The sequence below is a fragment of the Choloepus didactylus genome, chromosome 2, assembly GCF_015220235.1.
Source record: "Choloepus didactylus isolate mChoDid1 chromosome 2, mChoDid1.pri, whole genome shotgun sequence".
In the NCBI taxonomy this organism is placed as follows: Eukaryota; Metazoa; Chordata; class Mammalia; order Pilosa; family Megalonychidae; genus Choloepus; species Choloepus didactylus.
The window spans coordinates 150,336,931-150,355,626 of record NC_051308.1 but is presented as its reverse complement, the minus strand read 5'-3'; the positions used below and the strand labels follow the sequence as shown (position 1 = coordinate 150,355,626).

General features: G+C 33.7%; 1 protein-coding gene across 2 annotated transcripts in view; it reads left to right on the top strand.

The window, feature by feature from the left end:
- The window catches only part of BTBD8 (BTB domain containing 8), a 110,701-nt gene extending 102,759 nt beyond the window's left edge, over positions 1-7,942 (top strand). For both annotated transcript variants that reach the window (XM_037826653.1, XM_037826654.1), the window contains 4 exons: positions 66-150; positions 604-743; positions 3,502-5,820; positions 7,076-7,942. In XM_037826653.1, the coding sequence (XP_037682581.1) occupies positions 66-150; positions 604-743; positions 3,502-5,820; positions 7,076-7,545 (3,014 nt within the window). In that variant the 3' untranslated portion in view covers positions 7,546-7,942. The remainder of the gene's footprint in view (positions 1-65; positions 151-603; positions 744-3,501; positions 5,821-7,075) is intronic.
- Positions 7,943-18,696: the final 10,754 nt, after the last annotated feature.

Here is an 18,696-nt window from a genome sequence, read left to right as displayed (position 1 = left end):
GCATATAATTGTTACATATTTAATGTATTCTATCTCATGACTCACTTTTTCTTAATTTATACCAGTAAAATCTCGACCTGTTTCAAGGGTTGCCAATGGAACTTCCAATAAAAAAAGCATTCATGAACAAGAAACTAATGTACACAACAGGTAGGTCTCCATTCAAAGTTATACTTAAATATTAGCTTTCTCTGAAAATTAATTACATAGTACCATCTTGCTGAATGTTTTTAAATGCATTTTCTTCTTTGTTAAAAGAAATTAGTATATTCACCCAATAATATTTTAAAAACTATTTTCTTATTAAAAAAGCTAATATATTTATGGAAAATGATGATAGATGCAAAATGATAGAGGAAGATCATAATTGTAGAGGAAGATCATAATTTACATTGTGACACTTGATTATTCATTGCTTTATCATACTTGATCTACAGTTTTATAAACTTAAAATCTTTTAAACCTACATTTTCTCTCTTTTCAGAAAAAAGGAGCATTTTTTATTTTATTTCTTTGAGGAAAATATATATTTCATGTATGGGCCTTTAAGAGTTTACATTTTGGAATTTCAATGTAATATTGAATATGAATCATTTTTCTTAGTGTGCTAAAGAAGGTTACTGGCAAAGGATATAATGATCCTGTACCACAGCCAATTTCGAAGAAAAGAGGAAATGGCAATGGATGTGTTACTACTCCACAGAGGAAAAAAAATGCCCCATGTAATCTTGCTAAAACCCAAGGTAAAGCTGAAATGGTACTGGGTATCATGAGTATTACTTCCTTGTTTAAATTGAATGAACAGAAATATGATTTGGAACTTCAGGAGCAAATAATTCTATCACTCATTTCAAACTATTTTACTCTATAGATGAGATTTTATATTTTTAATTTTCAGACAATTATTTTGGCATTTTGAGATATGGGTTTGGTTGTTTTTATTGTCTTTTTTTTAAATTCAGTTTTACTGAGATATATTCACATACCATACAGTCATCCATGGTGTACAAGCAACTGTTCACAGTACCATCCTATAGTTGTGTATTCATCACCCTAATCTATTTTTGAACATTTTCATTACACCAGAAAGAATCAGAATCAGAATAAAAAATAAAAATAAAGAAAGAACACTCACACACATACCCCATCCCACTCTATTTTTCATTTAGGTTTTGTCCCTATTTTTGTACTCATCCATCCATGCACTGAATAAAGGGAGTGTGATCCACAGGGTTTTCACAATCACAGTCACCCCTTGTAAGCTAAATTGTTATACAATCGTCTTCAAGAGTCAAAGCTACTGGGTTGGAGTTTGGTAGTTTCAGGTATTTACTTCTAGCTATTCCAATATATTAAAACCTAAAAAGTGTTATCTATGTAGTGCATAGGAATGTCCACCAGAGTGACCTCTCAACTCCATTTGAAATCTCTCAGCCACTGAAGCTTTATTTCTTTTCATTTCACATCACCCTTTTGGTCTAGAAGATGTTCTCAATCCCATGATGCTGGGTCCAGATTTATCCCCAGGAGTCATATCCTGATTGCCAGGGAGATTTACACCCCTGGGAGTCAGGTCCCAAGTAGGGGGGAGGGCAGTGGGATCACCCACCAAGGTGGCTTAGTTAGAGAGAGAGGGCCACATCTGAGCAACAAAGAGGTACTAAGAGGGAGACTGTTAGGCACAATTATAAGCAGATTAAGCCTCTCCTTGCAGCAACAAGCTTCATAGGGGCCAGCTCCAAGACAGAGGGCTCAGGACATCAAGCTGTCAGTCCCCAATGTTTGTGAGAACATCAGCAACAATCCAGGTGAGGAAGTCCAACACCTCTGCATTCTCCCCCAGCTCTTCAGGGGGGCCCTGAATATATTTTATTCTCCACCCAAATTACTTTAGGATGTGTTGCTATTTCATTCTAATCTATACAGACCTACCATAGCTCACTTCCTATTCAAAGTTCCATGTAATTGTAGTGTTTGAACAAACTGTTGAAGTTATATTGTTTAGAAAATATAGATCCTACACCAAATAAACATCTCTTCCCTTCGTCTCACATGGAAGTTGAAGTTTGAACACAGTCAGTTTCAACCTTTACCCTTTGGCTCGATTTGCTCTAGTCTTAACCAGATCTGCTTTATTCATATCTCTAATTGAAGTCTGGGCTCTATTTCGGCCTTTTTTTTCCTTTTTTTTTTAACAGTTGCTGTATGCATTAATACTGGTATTCATATCTGCCAAGCTCTAGCTCTGAGTTTCAGGTGTAACACAGATACCCAATGTTCCAGAGACCAATCAGGTTATACATTAAGGGATCAACATCTCAGAGTTTGGAGACAGCCATTACAATTCAGGAATACATTTGACTGCTGTAAGAGCTTACAATCTAGGGACCATTACAATAATCATTTCCCTGCTAGTCTGTGCTCTAAGATTCAATTCTGAGTTTACACATTGTGTTTTTATTGTCTTTTGTGGAAGAAGTAATTAAGGAAGTCATTCATTCATCTGTATTTCTGGTTCCTTGTATATTATGCTCATGTTTCTTTAAGGTTTCATCAACAGCTATAGGAATCCCATTTGCCAAACCAGCACTAAAGAGTTCTAAAAAAAGTAATGGTACAGTCTAAAGAGCTGTAATAACATAGGGAGGGAGGATTTTCCTCCAGAGTCTATACTGTGCCAGTTGTTTTTCCACATTTTAAGAAATTAAAAAGTACCGATCGGATTGTGTAATATTGCTAAACATAATAACCACTTTTATGAATTAATACTGAAAAGTCAATTTTTAAAACAGAGAAATTTTTCGTGTTCTGGTAATAGCTAAGAAGTAAACATTTAAAAATGTTTGGTAATTCTCTTTGACAGATTTGAATGTCTGAAATATCATTGCTAGTATTTTAATGTGAAGAAAAGATCCCCCAAATTAATCTTTCTTTCCCTCCAGTCTCCACTGCACATCTAAATTGTTAACCCTAATGAGCCATAATAATAATGAGCTAGTTATGAAAAATAAATTTTGTTCACATTTGAGGAAAAAAATTGCAACAATTTCAACATTCCTATTTTATATTTACCTTGATTCAGCTTGATTCTCTTTTTTGACTATCTAGAACACAGAATACAGTCTTTTTCTTCAAAACTTCAAAGGGAGGAAGACCCATCTTGCTCTTTTGGAATAGGAAAAACGAATTTTTCTACCCCTATATATTTATACAAATCCAATTCTGGCATAAGGATCAAGACTCTCTACTTGAGGAAGAGAGATACAGTTTTAATAATTTTTACTAGGACCCTGGAATTCCTCTAAATATGTAAAAGAAAAATCTTTTCCTTTTTTATCTTATCACATCACCCACTTCTAATCTGTAATTATCCTTTTGATTATAGAGAAGTTATTGTGTCATTTTATTAATTTTATTTTTTCTCAAGTAATTTAACAACAAATACTGGATTTCATTCACAAATGTAGGATATATTGTACTTTTGAACTTTTCTTTTCTTAGGATCCCAAGGAGAGTCACCAAATTCACTAAAATCTTCAGTTTCTTCAAGGCAGTCTGAAGAAAATTTGACAAAGTTGGATCACAATATAACCACAGATAAACAAACACCTAAGAGAAAAATTGTCATGGAAGGCCATACAACTTTGTCTAAGGTTAATGTAAAAACAGTGGCAATGCCTAAAAATCGGAGTCAGTCAAAGAAAGGTGAAACTTTGAATAATAAAAATGCAAAACAGAAAATGCTTCCTGGACAGGTTACTTTGAAGACTCAGTCTTCTCAAAGACCTTTAAAAAGCGAGACATCTGTTGTCCAAACAAGTCTGCTTCATGATAGACATGACAGTAATAACACGGGCAGTGTTTCTGAACAGAAGCCCCACAGACCTCTAATTAATCTTGGATCTGAAATCAGTGGTACAGAGGCATCCCAGTCCTCATGCAAACCTGACCCACAAAAGCCATTAAACAATCAAGGAAAAGATAAGTCTGTACTAGAATGCCAAAATATTTCAAAGCTGGATAAATCTGTAAAACACAAACCAGAATCAAAACAGATTTGTTCAGATAAAAGTGAATCCAAATTTCCTGATTGTAAAGAAACAGATAATTACAGTGCAGCTAAAATACATTGTCATTCTGATAGGAATGATAATGTAGATTCAAACTTTTATAGCTCAAGTGCCCTAAAATCCATGATTTCAAATCCAAATGAAAACTTGAACTCTAATCCAGTTTGTGATTTAGACACAACTGCAGAGCACATCCATTTAATATCAGATAGAGAGGACCAAGTAGGCAGAAAAGATACAGACAAAAAAGCAAGCATTAAATATGTGAAAGAAGTTTTACCTCATATTCCTGAGAAGGCAGTTTGTACCTTAAATTCTGTTCAAGATGACAGAAAATACAAAATTCATGAAAAACTGACAATTCCTAGTCAGTTGTCTAATGATTCTGCTATAAATGAAGATAAACATGTTATAGCAGATTCGGATATTTCTTCCAAATGTTTTTTGGGGCAAATATCAGGAAAAAATTCTCCTAAAGTTAGGGAAACAACAGAAACTCCAGAGAGCCATGAAGCTCCAGAAGCTCCCTTTATGGGTCCCTGGAATTTGAGTACCAGTATTCTGCATCAGAAAGAGAGTCCTGAATCGGACACTGGCAGTGCTACCACATCCTCTGATGACATAAAGCCCAGATCTGAAGACTATGATGCAGGAGGATCTCAGGATGATGATGGGTCAAATGACAAAGGCATATCTAAATGTGGCACTATGCTGTGCCATGATTTTCTTGGAAGAAGTAGCAGTGATACCAGTACTCCTGAAGAATTAAAAATATGTGATAGTAATTTAAGAATTGAAGTAAAAATGAAAAAGCAAAGTAGTAATGATCTTTTCCATGTTAATTCAACAAGTGATGATGAGATTCCCAGGAAAAAGCCAGAAATTTGGTCTCGCTCTGCAATAGTTCGCCCTAAGGAAAAAGAAAATATTCCACGAGGCAGTATCCAGTTTGTTCAGGAAATAGAACAAGTTTCTTCCTCGGCAGATGAAACAGAGGATGAAAGATCTGAAGCTGAAAATGTTGTAGATAAATTTCCTACAGCCAACCCAGCTCCTCAGCAGTTTCAGGGTATAATTAATTTAGCTTTTGAAGATGCAACTGAAAGCGAAAGTCACGAGTTTTCTGCAACTAAAAAATTTAAAAGATCAATTTTACTTTCGGTAGATGAATGTGAAGAACTGGGATCTGATGAAGGGGAAGTTCATACTCCCTCTCAGCTTGCTATAGATTCTCTTTCATCTTCTGATGTGTTTGATGGCATTTCTCATGAACATCATGGAAGGGTCTGCTATTCCGGATACTCACAAGAAAGTGAAGATAATATTTTAGATTGTAAGCAAGATAAAGGCAACAATGTATATAAAAATGAAAGCACTCTCTTGGATCTTAGTAGCATTGACTCTTTAAGGAAAGATAAACAGAGTGCTTCAGCCACAGAAAAAAAGAACACAATATATGCCCTGTCCAAAAGAGGCAGACAGCTTCTTTCAGAAGATACAAAAGTAAACATTGGAAATGATGTAGATAATGACTTTCGGCAATGCAACAAACTCTCAGATAGCGATATAAAAACTCAAGAAAGACCCTGTCATTTAGAGCTTCATCAAAGAGAACCCAATCCTGACATACCAAAGAACAGCTCTGCAAAATCTCTAGACTCATTTCGGAGTCAAGTTCTGCCTCAGAAAAGTCAAATGAAAGAGAGTCATCCTACAGCTACCGAAATAGCTAATATTGCTCTATCTGCAGGTAATGTACGAAAATAGAAATGCTAAATCCATATAGAGTTTTAAAGTTGTATCTAGCTCTGAGTCTTATATTTCTAATAGGTAGAAAGCAACAGATTGAAATTTTAAGTAAAGACTTAAACTTCTTAATAATTAGCTAATTGTTCTTTATTGTTCATCTAAAATCTTAATGAAGAATTAGTATCTAGTGAAAGATTAGAGCTAAATCTACTAAGAGATTTTACATAAAAGAATAAAGAGAAGAACTTAGTTTACTGTTATTTAGGTATTTAAGTCTAATTCAACATAGGAATTCTTGACTATTAATTTTGTTATCATTGGATATGATATGGACTATGCTAGTATATATCTAAGAGGGCTGTGCAATAACTATAGTAATATGTAACTAAAAGCACTGAATTATTTTAACAACTAGATTAATTATTACAATTTATATACATTTTACAGAGGTTGAGACTTTCAGGATCATTATAATTCTAATCTATAATTTTCAAGAAAAAGATAAATTTCCTAAAAGAGATTATATTTAGAAGCAACAATAATATATGAAAAAGCCCAGGCTTCTTTCATATGTTTAGATGATTACCTGTCTAATTGTTTTGTATGTTTGTTTTCCTTATTATAGTAATTTGAACCAATAACCCACATTTAAAATATGCAATAGTGGCTGACTGAGTAGCTGTTGTATATCACTATTCAAAAAAAAGAGAAAATACTGACCAGTGGTTCCTGGTCATCAAAATCACAAGAATAGGGAGCCCCTTAAAAGTTGTACTTTTTTGTTTGTTTGTCTTTGCTTGCATCTTCTTTGCATGTGCAATATACAATTAAGCCTTTAGGATAAAATGTATTTATTCTCTCTTTTGGAACTGACTTACCTTAAGAGTCACCCTTAAATAGCCATGTCTTTTATTTTCTCTTTAAGTTTCTATTGTAGTGAATTAGATATATGTATGTATTTTTTATTTATGTTTAAATAATTTGTTTTCTGTATCATGAGTATTCAAATTAAAATATGCAGAATAATTGTTAGTTACCTATGATGATTTTGCTGCTAAATAGTACCGCTGAGTTTTTTTAGCATAGAAAAAGAAATGGCTCAAGAATCTTGTCAATTTTTTATCAATATTATTTTTCCCATTCTATGTTTTTTTTTTTGAAATATCACTGTTATTTTGTGTTAACATTGTTCTTCAAAACTGAGGGGTAATAACATGTGCAATTTTTACATTGTGTAGTATTATGAATTATTTCAGGAGACATAGATGATTGTCACACACTGGCACAAACCTGCATGTATGACCATCAGCCTTCAAAAACTCTCTCTCCAATATATGAGATGGATGTAATAGAAGCTTTTGAGCAGAAAATGGATTCAGAAACACAGTTTAGGAACATGGATTTTGAAGATGATCAACACTTTGCAAAACAAGATTGGACACTACTAAAGCAACTGCTCTCTGAACAGAATTCAAACTTAAATATTACAGATTCTGTTCCTGAAGACTTAAATTTAGCACAGTATCTTATAAAACAGACACTACTTTTAGCACGAGACAGCTCAAAACCTCAGGGCAAAGCACATGTTGACACTTTGAACAGATGGAGTGAACTAACATCTCCATTTGATGATTCCTCAGCAAGTATCACCATGGCTAGTTTTTCCTCAGAGGATTGTTCACCCGAAGGGGAATGGACAATTCTGGAACTGGAAACTCAGCATTAAGAGTGTTCAAATTTTGAAAAAATTTAACTATGCGACTTCTTTATTTTTTGATGCTTAATATTTTATCCAGATAATAATTGCATTAGCCATACATAAACTGTCCTTAATATTGAGGGTGTTCTTCCAATTTATTGGGGTAAATATAGTTTATTTATTAATATGATATTACATTTAGAAAAAAAGTGTTTTTCTAAAATTTTGAGCATGTTTTCTATTATAGAGAAATTAGAAGACTTGAAACTTTGCTTCAATTTTCCTTTCCTAACTGATCATTTGTTCATTTGTTTATAATTCAAGAATTTAAAATGTGAATGTACAACAAATATATCAGTCCACTTACTTTTTGTTCTGCATATGTTAACAATAATTTAACAATAAAAATCTGTGTTTGTGTCAATTTATGCAGAGTTAATTTGTGAATAACATTCAAACCATTGCATGTTTGGGATGTTTTTAGAACTCCATCTGCAATAAATATTAACTTGCAAATAGGGATACGAGGCAGGTGACGAAGTTATTGAGTTAAATTGTACGTGTGAGTGACTGTGAGAGAGTGGTGTGTGCGTCTATGTTTGCTTTCTCCACGTATCTATATAACATAGTTCCTTATTTCCTTGATCAGATTAACTTTTGATCTGTAATGTAGGTAGAAAAGCAAGGAATGAAAACTGTTCTACAAAACTACTAGAAAGTGAACACTTGGATACCTACTTGTTGGAGGTTGCCCTTAGTATGGTGGGATTTAGTAAAATAAGCCTCTCTCAACACTTTGTAGCCTATTATAATTTCTCTAAAATATATCAGAGGTGAGGAAATGTTTCAGTTTAGACTTCCTTTTCTAAATTAGCGAAGTTCTCAACAAATGATCAACAATAGAGACAATCTGTAACTATATCAAATAGCAGCAATCATATTAATACACTACCATTTGTTTTTCTTGTATAATAGCATAATTTTATTAGCATTAGCTACTAACCAATTATACTATAAATTTGCTTTGCTTATTTAAACTAGAAACTGTGCAGAGGAACCCTCATTTATACATGCTTGCATCCATTCATTCAATAAACAGTTATTAACTCACTCGTTCAGTCAAGAGACAGGCATTTGTTCTAAGCTCTGGAGTGCATAGATGAAAAAAGGTTTGATTCCTGCCCTTAAAAAAACAAAAAAAAGAGTTCAGTGTCTAGTAGGGAAAAGAACCATGTAAAAAAAGGCACTAAAATAGAGTGTAATAAAGATATTTTACAGTTGGATGGGAATTTAGAGGCTATTTAGTCTAATCCCTTCCATTTCCAAAGGAGGACCCTGAAACCCAGAGGAATTAAATGATTACCTAAGGTCTCAAAGTTTATTTGTTGTCTAGAGTCCAATGCTCCTTAATTCCAATTTGTTGTTATTTCTACCATGCAAAAACACACTTCATTTGATTTTTCTCACAAAGCCTATAGTATAAAAAAGTATTATACGATAGAGTCAGCGACAACACAAATTCCTATGACATTGTGTTACCTTCTTTTTCTCCTAATATGAAATTGTTTTAAGTGCTATTTTTAGCAAATTTCCTTAGAGGTTCACAAATTTATAATTGATCTTTCACTTCTTTCCCAGTTTCAAGGTCTTAAAAACTTTCTTGTTAAGCTATTGTATGTTAAAAATCTATTGTTTCATGTGGCATTTGCAAATAGATGATAGGGAATGCATTTTGCTTAAGTAGTAACTTCTCAAATAATTTCAGGACATATTTTGTGTTTTCATATTATGCGCCTCTGTTAACCACACATCTACTGGTCTGTTTATTGTGGGACTCTGAACTAGTGCTTCATCATTCAACAAATATGTACTGAAAAATAATTGCTTACATTTATTCAGCACTAACATATGTTAGACACTGTGCTAAATGCTTGAAATATGCATTAACACATTTAATTCTCACAACAGTTCTATGAGATATGTCGTCTTATCTTTATTTTACACGTGATTAAACTGATATAGAGTCTTTACTCTAAATAAACTACCCCATTGGAAGAAATGAAAGAAAATTGTTTTGTAAAATAACAGGTAGACATAGTGAGTATTAAGGAAGCCCATCAGGAGAAGCTGCCAACAACTTGCCAGGAAAGGAAGGTTAGAGAAACCTTCTTAGGGCAAGCACTATTCAGTGACAACTTCAGAATTTCTATAAAAAAAGGGGTTTAGTGGCTGCAGTCCAGTTGCAAGTGTAGTTGCAAGTGTAGGCAAGGCACTTGTCTTAGAAATGCACTTACACAAAAAGTACTTTGCTTTTATTTAGTCTGTATATTGCAGATCAATAAAAATAAAGCTTTTAAGAGATGATTTAATACATACTTTACATGAAATTGCAAAAACACCAGTAATCCATACCAAAAAATGTTATTTGATTTCAATTTGGGTTGCCTGGGTTGGACTGATGACGATTAAGGAGAGAGTATAAACCCCCCTTATATCATCACTTGGAGCAATCAAAATGAGTAGGAATTTGCTTGGTAATAGGAGAGTCTAGGCAGAACAGCACATTAAGGAATAGTGACCAGGTTTTATGTTGAGGATGGGGAGGAAGAGTGGTAGGAGATAGAGCTAAAGAGCTAAGCTGGAGCTGGGTTCTGAAAGTTATTGAATACTAAAGTGTTTAAATAGTCCAAGCCCTGAATTTGGTAGGCATTGTCTCTCTTTCTATTATGCATTCATTTATTTAGTTTTAATTCTCAATGGGCAATCTATTTCCATGTTCTTGGGAAATAACCCAATAAGGAATCCTTGAAGTTTTTTGCTGTTGTTGGTGCTGGTGTTTTAAGTATTCAGGTAATATCTGTGTTTCAGAATGCTAACTCAGCAGCATAGAGATGGCCTAGTTTAAGAAGAGTCCAAACCTCAGTTATGATGCAGTTATAATGCTGTCTGCCTTAGAAGTGGGGAATGAAGAAAGAGGACTGGGTAACAGAGACATTAGGTAGGTGGAGATTATAGAACTTGGTGAATGATTAGGTGGTGGGAGATGATGAAAAGGAATTTTTAAATTGCTATCAAAAGTAATATTCCACACATGAAGGGCCTAGTATGTTCCCAGGACAAGGCTAGGTGTTGGGGATAAAAAGATGGATAGCACAGTATTTGCCCTTGAGCATCTCAGTCTAGTGAGGGAGAGCTTGTTAAACAAAAATTGCAAAATTGTGATGTTAAGTGTCATAATAAAGCTCTGCATAAGGTATAATCGGAGCATAAATGAGAGAGAAATGGTGGAGACAGTGCATGGATAAGCTCTCTTAGTCTTGAAGGAATTCACAAGACAGATGAAGAGGCATAACCTTGGCAGAAAAGAAGTGGTTGCCAATAATTGAGTGTGAAGACTTGGAAGGAGGGATAAAGGTGACCCCTCTTCCCATATCCCAGAGTTCTAACTTAAAAAAAAAATGAATTGTTGGTGGTTTATGGTTGGAAAGAAGATAATTTTCATTTTGGACATGTTGCACTTGAAATACCGTTGAGTCTACCAAGGCACACAGTATAATGCGTTTCAAAATTCAGAAACTCAACAAATTATGATCTTTCCACCCCCTACTCCATCTCCAGCCATTTTTTTGTTTTGTTTTTTTAATTTTCTCTGGGGGTGGCTCAGTTTAGAGGTCTACTGCCAGGTCTATTTCGAAGTTGGAATTATCTATATACTCTTTTCCAATGATATTTATATTATTTTTATATTGTAAATTCTAACACCATGACTTGTTATGTATGAGATGTATACATTTCTCTCATGTTAATACTGTATGAGTGACTTTTGGTGTCCGTGATTCACCTTTCATGCATGGATTTCTTAATTACTTGCAAACATAGCCAATATTAGCATATGAATTTTAATTCTAACCTGAGTATTATATTCTATATTTGTATAATAATGTTAGCCTAATCTATTTAACAATGAATTTCCAAATCAGGGATGTATTAGGAAAAATATTTTCATACAAAGGCACATTTCCCTCAAAGGACTTTCATATAAAATGTACTGAGGTTTACCTGTTTTCTTTTAGTCTCCATGCTCATTTTAGGCTGGCAATGAAGCTAAATAAAACAATTGTGAGTACATGTTTAGGAAAGAAGGTGTCTAACTTCCTTACAAAATTGTCCTTTTACTTAGATCCACGCAACTCTCAAAAATATGCATAGTCTACTTTTTTTTTTAAATTATGAACTTTATTTACACACATGATAATGATAACTTTCAAAGTACAATTCAACAAGTAGAGAGAACAAATTTCAAGGAATCATGGGTCACAGTTCCACAACTTCAGCTATTTCCATTATTATAAAATATACATACAAAAAGGTGTTAACTTGCAATGTACAGCATGATAAGCCATTATATAGGTAATTTCAAAAATTGTTATGGGTTACAGTTCCACAGCCTCAGTTCTTTCCCCATTATGCAATATAAGGTATATACAGAAAGGTGAAAACTTTCAAAGCACAATTCAAGTAGCTATAGAGCAAATTTCGAAGGATGTTATAGGTTACAGTTCCATCATGTTATTTACGTACTTCCAGCTGTTGCAACACCCCAGCATCTAACATATATGTATATATATATATATATATATATATATATATATATATATATATATAAAGTTTCACTATTCATACACCTTTGTTAAATCTTGTTTGTTGCTACCTATTCCTCTCAATCTCTTTCTCCATCTTCAGGGGTGTCTAGGCAGTGAGAACCCTAACTTGTTCATATTGAAAGGGAATGTTGACAGTATGGGGAAGGGGGCTGCATCTGATTGTTGATCTTAAAGGGGTTGTTGCCTCTGGGATTTAGGACTTGTCTGGCATAGGAACACTGGTGGATTTAAGTTTCTGAGAGATAAAACTTAGGGAGTGAATCTTATGTAGAATCTCAGGTAGGGACCTAGGTATTTGGGGACTACTTTTGGTAAGGGCATGGCATACTGTGGCCATTTGGGATGTCTACCTGAAGCTTGCATAAGCGAAACCTCCAGAATAGCCTCTCAACGCTATTTGGAATCTCCCAGCCGCTGTGACCTCAGCTTGTTACCTTTCTTTTTTTCCCCTTTTGATCAAGTAGGCATTTTCAATCCCTCACTGCCAGGGCATACATAGTCTACTTTAAAAATCAGGGAAGTAAATAAAATATCTTCATACAGTTTTCTGATTTAGAGTAAATTATAGAGAATACCCAAATTCAAGAAGTTAAAACAATAGCAACAAAATGAATAAAAAGAAAGTTGAAGGAAATAATTACAGACAACCCAAACTAATTAATTAGAAATCAAGAAAAGAGTAGAACAGATAAGTCTAAGAGCTGGTTCTTAAAAACAAAACAACCCACACTCTAGCTTAATGGAAAGAAAAGCACAAATACACAAAATGACAGAGGTAGTAACCACAGGAATTAATATAGTATGTTGCACAACTACATAAAAATACAGTTGAAAACCCAGATGAAATGGATAACTTAAAGAGAAATAAAATTACAAAAATACACTCCAAAAGGAATTAATCTATAGATTAATCCACAGATTAATAACCCAGGAAGAAATTGAGAAAGCTCAAAAAAGTAGATTGGATGATTTCACTATTTAAATCATTTTGGAGTATGGAGAAAGAAGAAAAGTTTCTAGACCCTGATTTAAGAGTTCATGATAATGCAATCACCAAAATCTGGCCAAAGATAGCATAAAAGAGAAAACTATAGAATATATGCTTATTAGAAACAATGCAAAATTCTCAGTATATTCAAATAATATACATCAATAAATTTCAGGAATGTAAGGGTAATTCAATGTTAGGATATCTGTTCATATTGGCACACCCATATTAATAGGTCAAATAAGAAAAAAAAGTCTCAATAGATGCCAAAGATTTAACCACAAATATTGAAGCAAAAAAAAAAGAAAAAAAAAAAAATACACACACACACACACACACAGTATAAGAAAACATGAGTGGTATTTTAAAATAATATTGGCTTAATAAAGTACTTGAAACCCAGAAAAACACCTGAATCTCAGAAATCTGTTAAGATATATAATTTGTCTAGATAAAAATTTGGAACTACTATATGCCCAAAATATCCCAAACAAAATGAAAGACCAAGGATAAATGGGGGTGGAGGTAGGGGGTGGGGAACGGAGAGGCAGTTTTGTTTTTAACCAGAAATAAAATGCAAACAGCTAGTAAACAATGAGAAGATGTTTAACAGGACTCATGATGAAAGAAGCTTTAGAAAAAGAACCGTGGGGAAAAAAAAGACATTTTGAAAATATGAAAATATTCAATAAGTAATAATGAATTTTGTTAAGTGGGAATATTGTAAGTAAATAAGCAGATATTCATTAGCACAGTTTTATTAAGAATTACAAATGAAAATGAATTGGGTGCTTGCTGACATCACAAAAATTACTGGAGCTAATCACAGATTCAACTAATTGAAATAAAGTAGAAAAACAATTAAAAAACTAATATAATATCATACAAGTTTAAATTATTGATCAAATCAGATAGCTTGCTTGGAATTCAATTTAATTTCTCATTTTGAAAATAAAGCTAGAATTCTTGGCAGACTAAATTAAAACTAAATCCAAGAACAGTGTGTGGGATGATTGTGCTTTTCATAGTCAATGAGATAAGAAAATCTAAAAATTACTAAGGAGGAAATGAAAATACTTTGGGCTGTCATATGTGGCACAAATGCCTGAATCCATTTATATTACCACACAGATTTTTTTGCAATATGTCAGTGTCATGCAGCTATTATTGCCATCACAGATTTAACACCCTTATTTGCTGCTTTTTAGCTTTTTGAGTTAGCAGCAGGAAATAAATCATCTTATGAGATCATTGTTCATTCTTCTTTAAATTTATTCTTTTAAAATTAATGATCATTTTTAAATTATTTGAACATAATGTTTACTTGACATCTTCATAGAAATGATTCAATTACTAGATTCTAAAGTTAGTAATCTACTAAATGAAAGAAAACATCACATATGCAAGATTCTTAGGAAAAAAAATTATTGAGGGTTTTCCAAGTCCTTTTTTGGGAAAGAAGTGACTGGTTACCTGAATCATCAGTGGGAGTCATGCTTTATCTGTCCACAAAAATAATCTCATTTTCATGTTTCAGCTTCCTTTATTGTAGTTATCAATAATATAATTATCTCTTCATTAATTTTAATTGACTAGGTACCCTAAGTGAAAAGCTGAAGTATGTATATTTTCTTTCTCAGAGTGATTTAGATCCTAAAAACTCTGTAATAAGAACCAAATAGAAAAGCAAATTAGGAATATTATTTGCAAGAAATATGACAGAGATTTATATTCTTAATATATAAAAACCTCTAACATTCAATCAGAAGAATGCTAACAGCTAAATAGAAAAACTAGGCAAGAAATCAAAACAAAATTATCAAAAGAAATGAAACTGATCAATTTAATTACAATATATGATAAAATGTTTAATATACTAGTTAATAAAGAAGTACAAAACAAAACATGTTTATCTGTTTAATTGAAAACGGTAAACAAAATTATAAAACTAATGCTGGATGAACGACAGTGAGATTGAATTCATATGCTGATGGTTTAAGTGTAAATTGGTACAAACTTTCAGAAAGCACTTTGGCGATAGGATTAAGGGCCTTAAAAATCTTCATAATCTTTGATTCCATAATCTCACTTTTAGGAATTTAGTGAATAATCAGAAATAATTTAAAATCCACACTTATTAGTAGATACACTGTCAAAAAAAGAGTCCAGAACAGGGGAATAAGAAAATAAGTTTTATTTTCTATTTATTTTAAATAGATTTTATTTTGATATTTTGGGATATTAAGCCCTTTTAATAAAAATCTTGTTTGATGATTTGGGAAATGCTCAGAATAAAATGGAATAAATAGATATTCTAATCTGGTATACATCTAGTATAATCTATTTATGATAAAGACTACTAAGAGCATACTCTTTTTCCTTTCTAATAGAACTCTGACTTTTGTAGTTGGACACTTGGCTATTCGGAATGGAGACCACATTTCCCTGCCCCTCTGGCAGCAATTTGTAGCCACGTGACTAGATTCTAGCCAATGAGATATAAATAAAAAATGTTGAGCAGTACTTCCTTAAGGTTTTCTTAAAGGCAAGGAAGGACGCTTTCTTCTCTTCTTTCGTCTATCAAGTTTCCGGGAGCAAAGATGTGATGGGGAGTTCTATCAGCTCTGTCAGCCGTCTTGTACCAAGAGGTTGAGGGCTACACTCTAGGGATGGCAGAGCAGAAAGCTGGCAGGAGCCTGGGTCTCTGAAGACCTAATGAAACCACCATACCAACCCTGGACTACCTATTGCTAGACTTCTATTACATCACAGAATCGAACTTTTTGTGTTTAAGCCACTGTTGATTTGGATTTTTTTTTACCTGCAGCCAAACCTAATTGATATAATAGATTTAAAAAAAAAACAAAAATAAATATGCCAACACATTGATAATAGTTATATGTTTTGGGATTTGCTGTTCTTGTGATATTATTCCTTTCTTTCTAAATTTTTATAAGCATATATTTCTCATAATAAAAAGTTTTAATAAAAATTACTTTAAAAGTGAAAATATTCTTGCTAATAATTTTATCATAATAATAGATATGGTAATTGAAACAGAGATAGATCTCATTATGTCTTTAAAAGAGAGATGATGCCCTTTAATACTATTAAAATTTTAGTACACCAGACAAGTCAATGGTTTTATAAATAAGGAATTAATGAGGAAAAGAATGCATTCTTTTTTGTTTTTATTTTCATCAAAGTTATATATGCATATAGTTTAAAGAGTCGAATAGTTCTGTGAGGCTTAGTAAAAAAAAAAAAAAGGCAAAAAAATCAGTCCCTTGCCTGCCTCAACCTACCCAAAACCCACATCCTACAGCAACTATTTAGCCTCGTAGCCACCAACAGCCAGCTGCATCTTTTCTTGTTTGCTGCCTTTTCTCTGAATAATATGAACTCCTTTTGAGAGAATCTGCTATAACTTAACATTTTGGTTTTAGGTATTATCTGTTATCATCTCACTTTGGAAGATGAAAATTTGGCTCTTTCACCCAACCCCATGACCCAACAGAGTTGTATCATAATTTCAATTATATTGGAATTTAGAATTTACATTATAGTTACAAAAATATTACTTACTGCTAAACCACTGTGCTGGTTTGAATCTATTATGTCCCCTACAAAAGCCATGTTCTTTTAATCCAACCTTATGTTTGCATACTTATTATTGCTGGGGTCTTTTGATCAAGTTGTGTCCATGGAGATGTGACCCACCCAACTGTGGGTGAGACCTTTTAACTAGATTATTTCCATGGAGATGTGACCCTGCCCATTCAAGGTGGGTCTTGATGAGTTTACTGGAGTCCTTAAGAGAGCTCAGGGACCAACACAGACCCAGATGCTTGGAGATGCAAACCGAAAGACATTTGGAGATGCTAAGCTAAGAGATGAAGCTCGTGGTCAAATTTCAACTGTGCTTGTGGTCCCCCGCCCTGAGATCTTCAGATTACCTCTCCAGGAAAAAAATTCCATTTCTGCTGAGGTGAGGTAAGGAGAGTCGTGGGGCTATGAGGAGGGGATCTTGGATCTTGACTATTTCTTAAACAGACTTTCAATGATCTTCTGATTTTGAAAACTACCATTCACTTTTATTTTTGTTGATGCATACTTTTGGTTTTCTTTTTGTCGCTACATTTATTTTTATAACATTTTCTTAATTTTTCATTTTGTTTTATAATTTTTAGGTTTATTCTTTCTTCCTTTTAATGTTTTGTTTCTTTTTCAATATAAACAGTGTTTTGTTTGCTATTCTCTAGTGTTTTGATAAGTAAAGAGCATACTTTCAATTCTACAAACAACTACTCTAGTTTTCCCAAAACATTGCTGTGCCACTTTGAATGTATTATGTCCCCCCAAACACCGTTATCTTTGATGTAATCTTGTATGGGCAGATGTATTATTATTGATTAGATTGTGATTCTTTGAGTGTTTCCATGGAGATGTGACCCACCCAACTGTGGGTGATAACTCTGATTGGATAATTTCCATGGAGGTGTGGCCCTGCCCATTCTGTGTGGGCCTTGATTAGTTTACTAGAGCACTGTATAAGCTCAGACAGAAGGAGCGAGCTAGCTACAGCCACCAAAAGGGACACTTTGAGGAATGCACAGGAGCTGAGAGAGGAGTTGCAGATGAGAGATAGTTTGAATACAGCTGTTGAAAGCAGACTGTTGTTCTGGAGAAGCTAAAAGAGTACAAATGCCCCAAGAGCAACTGAGAGTGACATTTTGGAGAGAAGCTGAAGCCTAGAGAGGAATGTCCTGGGAGAAAGCCGTTGTGAAACCAGAACTCCAGAGCAGATGCTAGCCACGTGCCTTCCCAGCTAACAGAGGCTTTCCGACACCATTGGCCATCTTCCAGTGAAGGTACCCAATTGTTGATGCGTAACTTTGGACACTTTATGGCCTTAAGACTGTAACTGTGTAACCAAATAAACCCCCTTTATAAAAGCCAATCCATTTCTGGTGTTTTGCATTCCGGCATCATTAGCAAACTGGAACAGATTACCTAACTTACATTTCCCAAATTTGCAAAAATCAAATGTGAAATTTCATAATTTGAGTTGCCTCTATTTAAATGAGGAATTAGTCTACATTCATTCTCTACCCTTCTCCTCTTTCTTTTCCTTTCTTACTCTTTCATCTGATTTTTGAAGGATTTTTTGAATATTTGGATCCAGATTATCATTTAAGTTTTTATATTACGTGTCTTCACTTAAAAGAGTAATTTTAGCTTTTGTTTTTGCCTAAGGCAAAACTTGTGGAAGTAATGCTTTATTGGTATGGGAATGGGGGCTGGGATTCATCCCAGGGAAGCAAGAATGAAGGACAAAGGACAGTAAGACAGAGAAGGAGGGAAGCAGATACAAGATGGCTTACTAAGTTACCCTCAGATTTTCAGGAAATAGCTGGATGCTTGATCACACAGGACATCTCTGAATAGGCCAAGGGAAATTTTGAACCTTAAAACAGTCTATCAGAGGAAAGAAGGGTGAACAATTTTTCTCCCTATGTCCTTTCT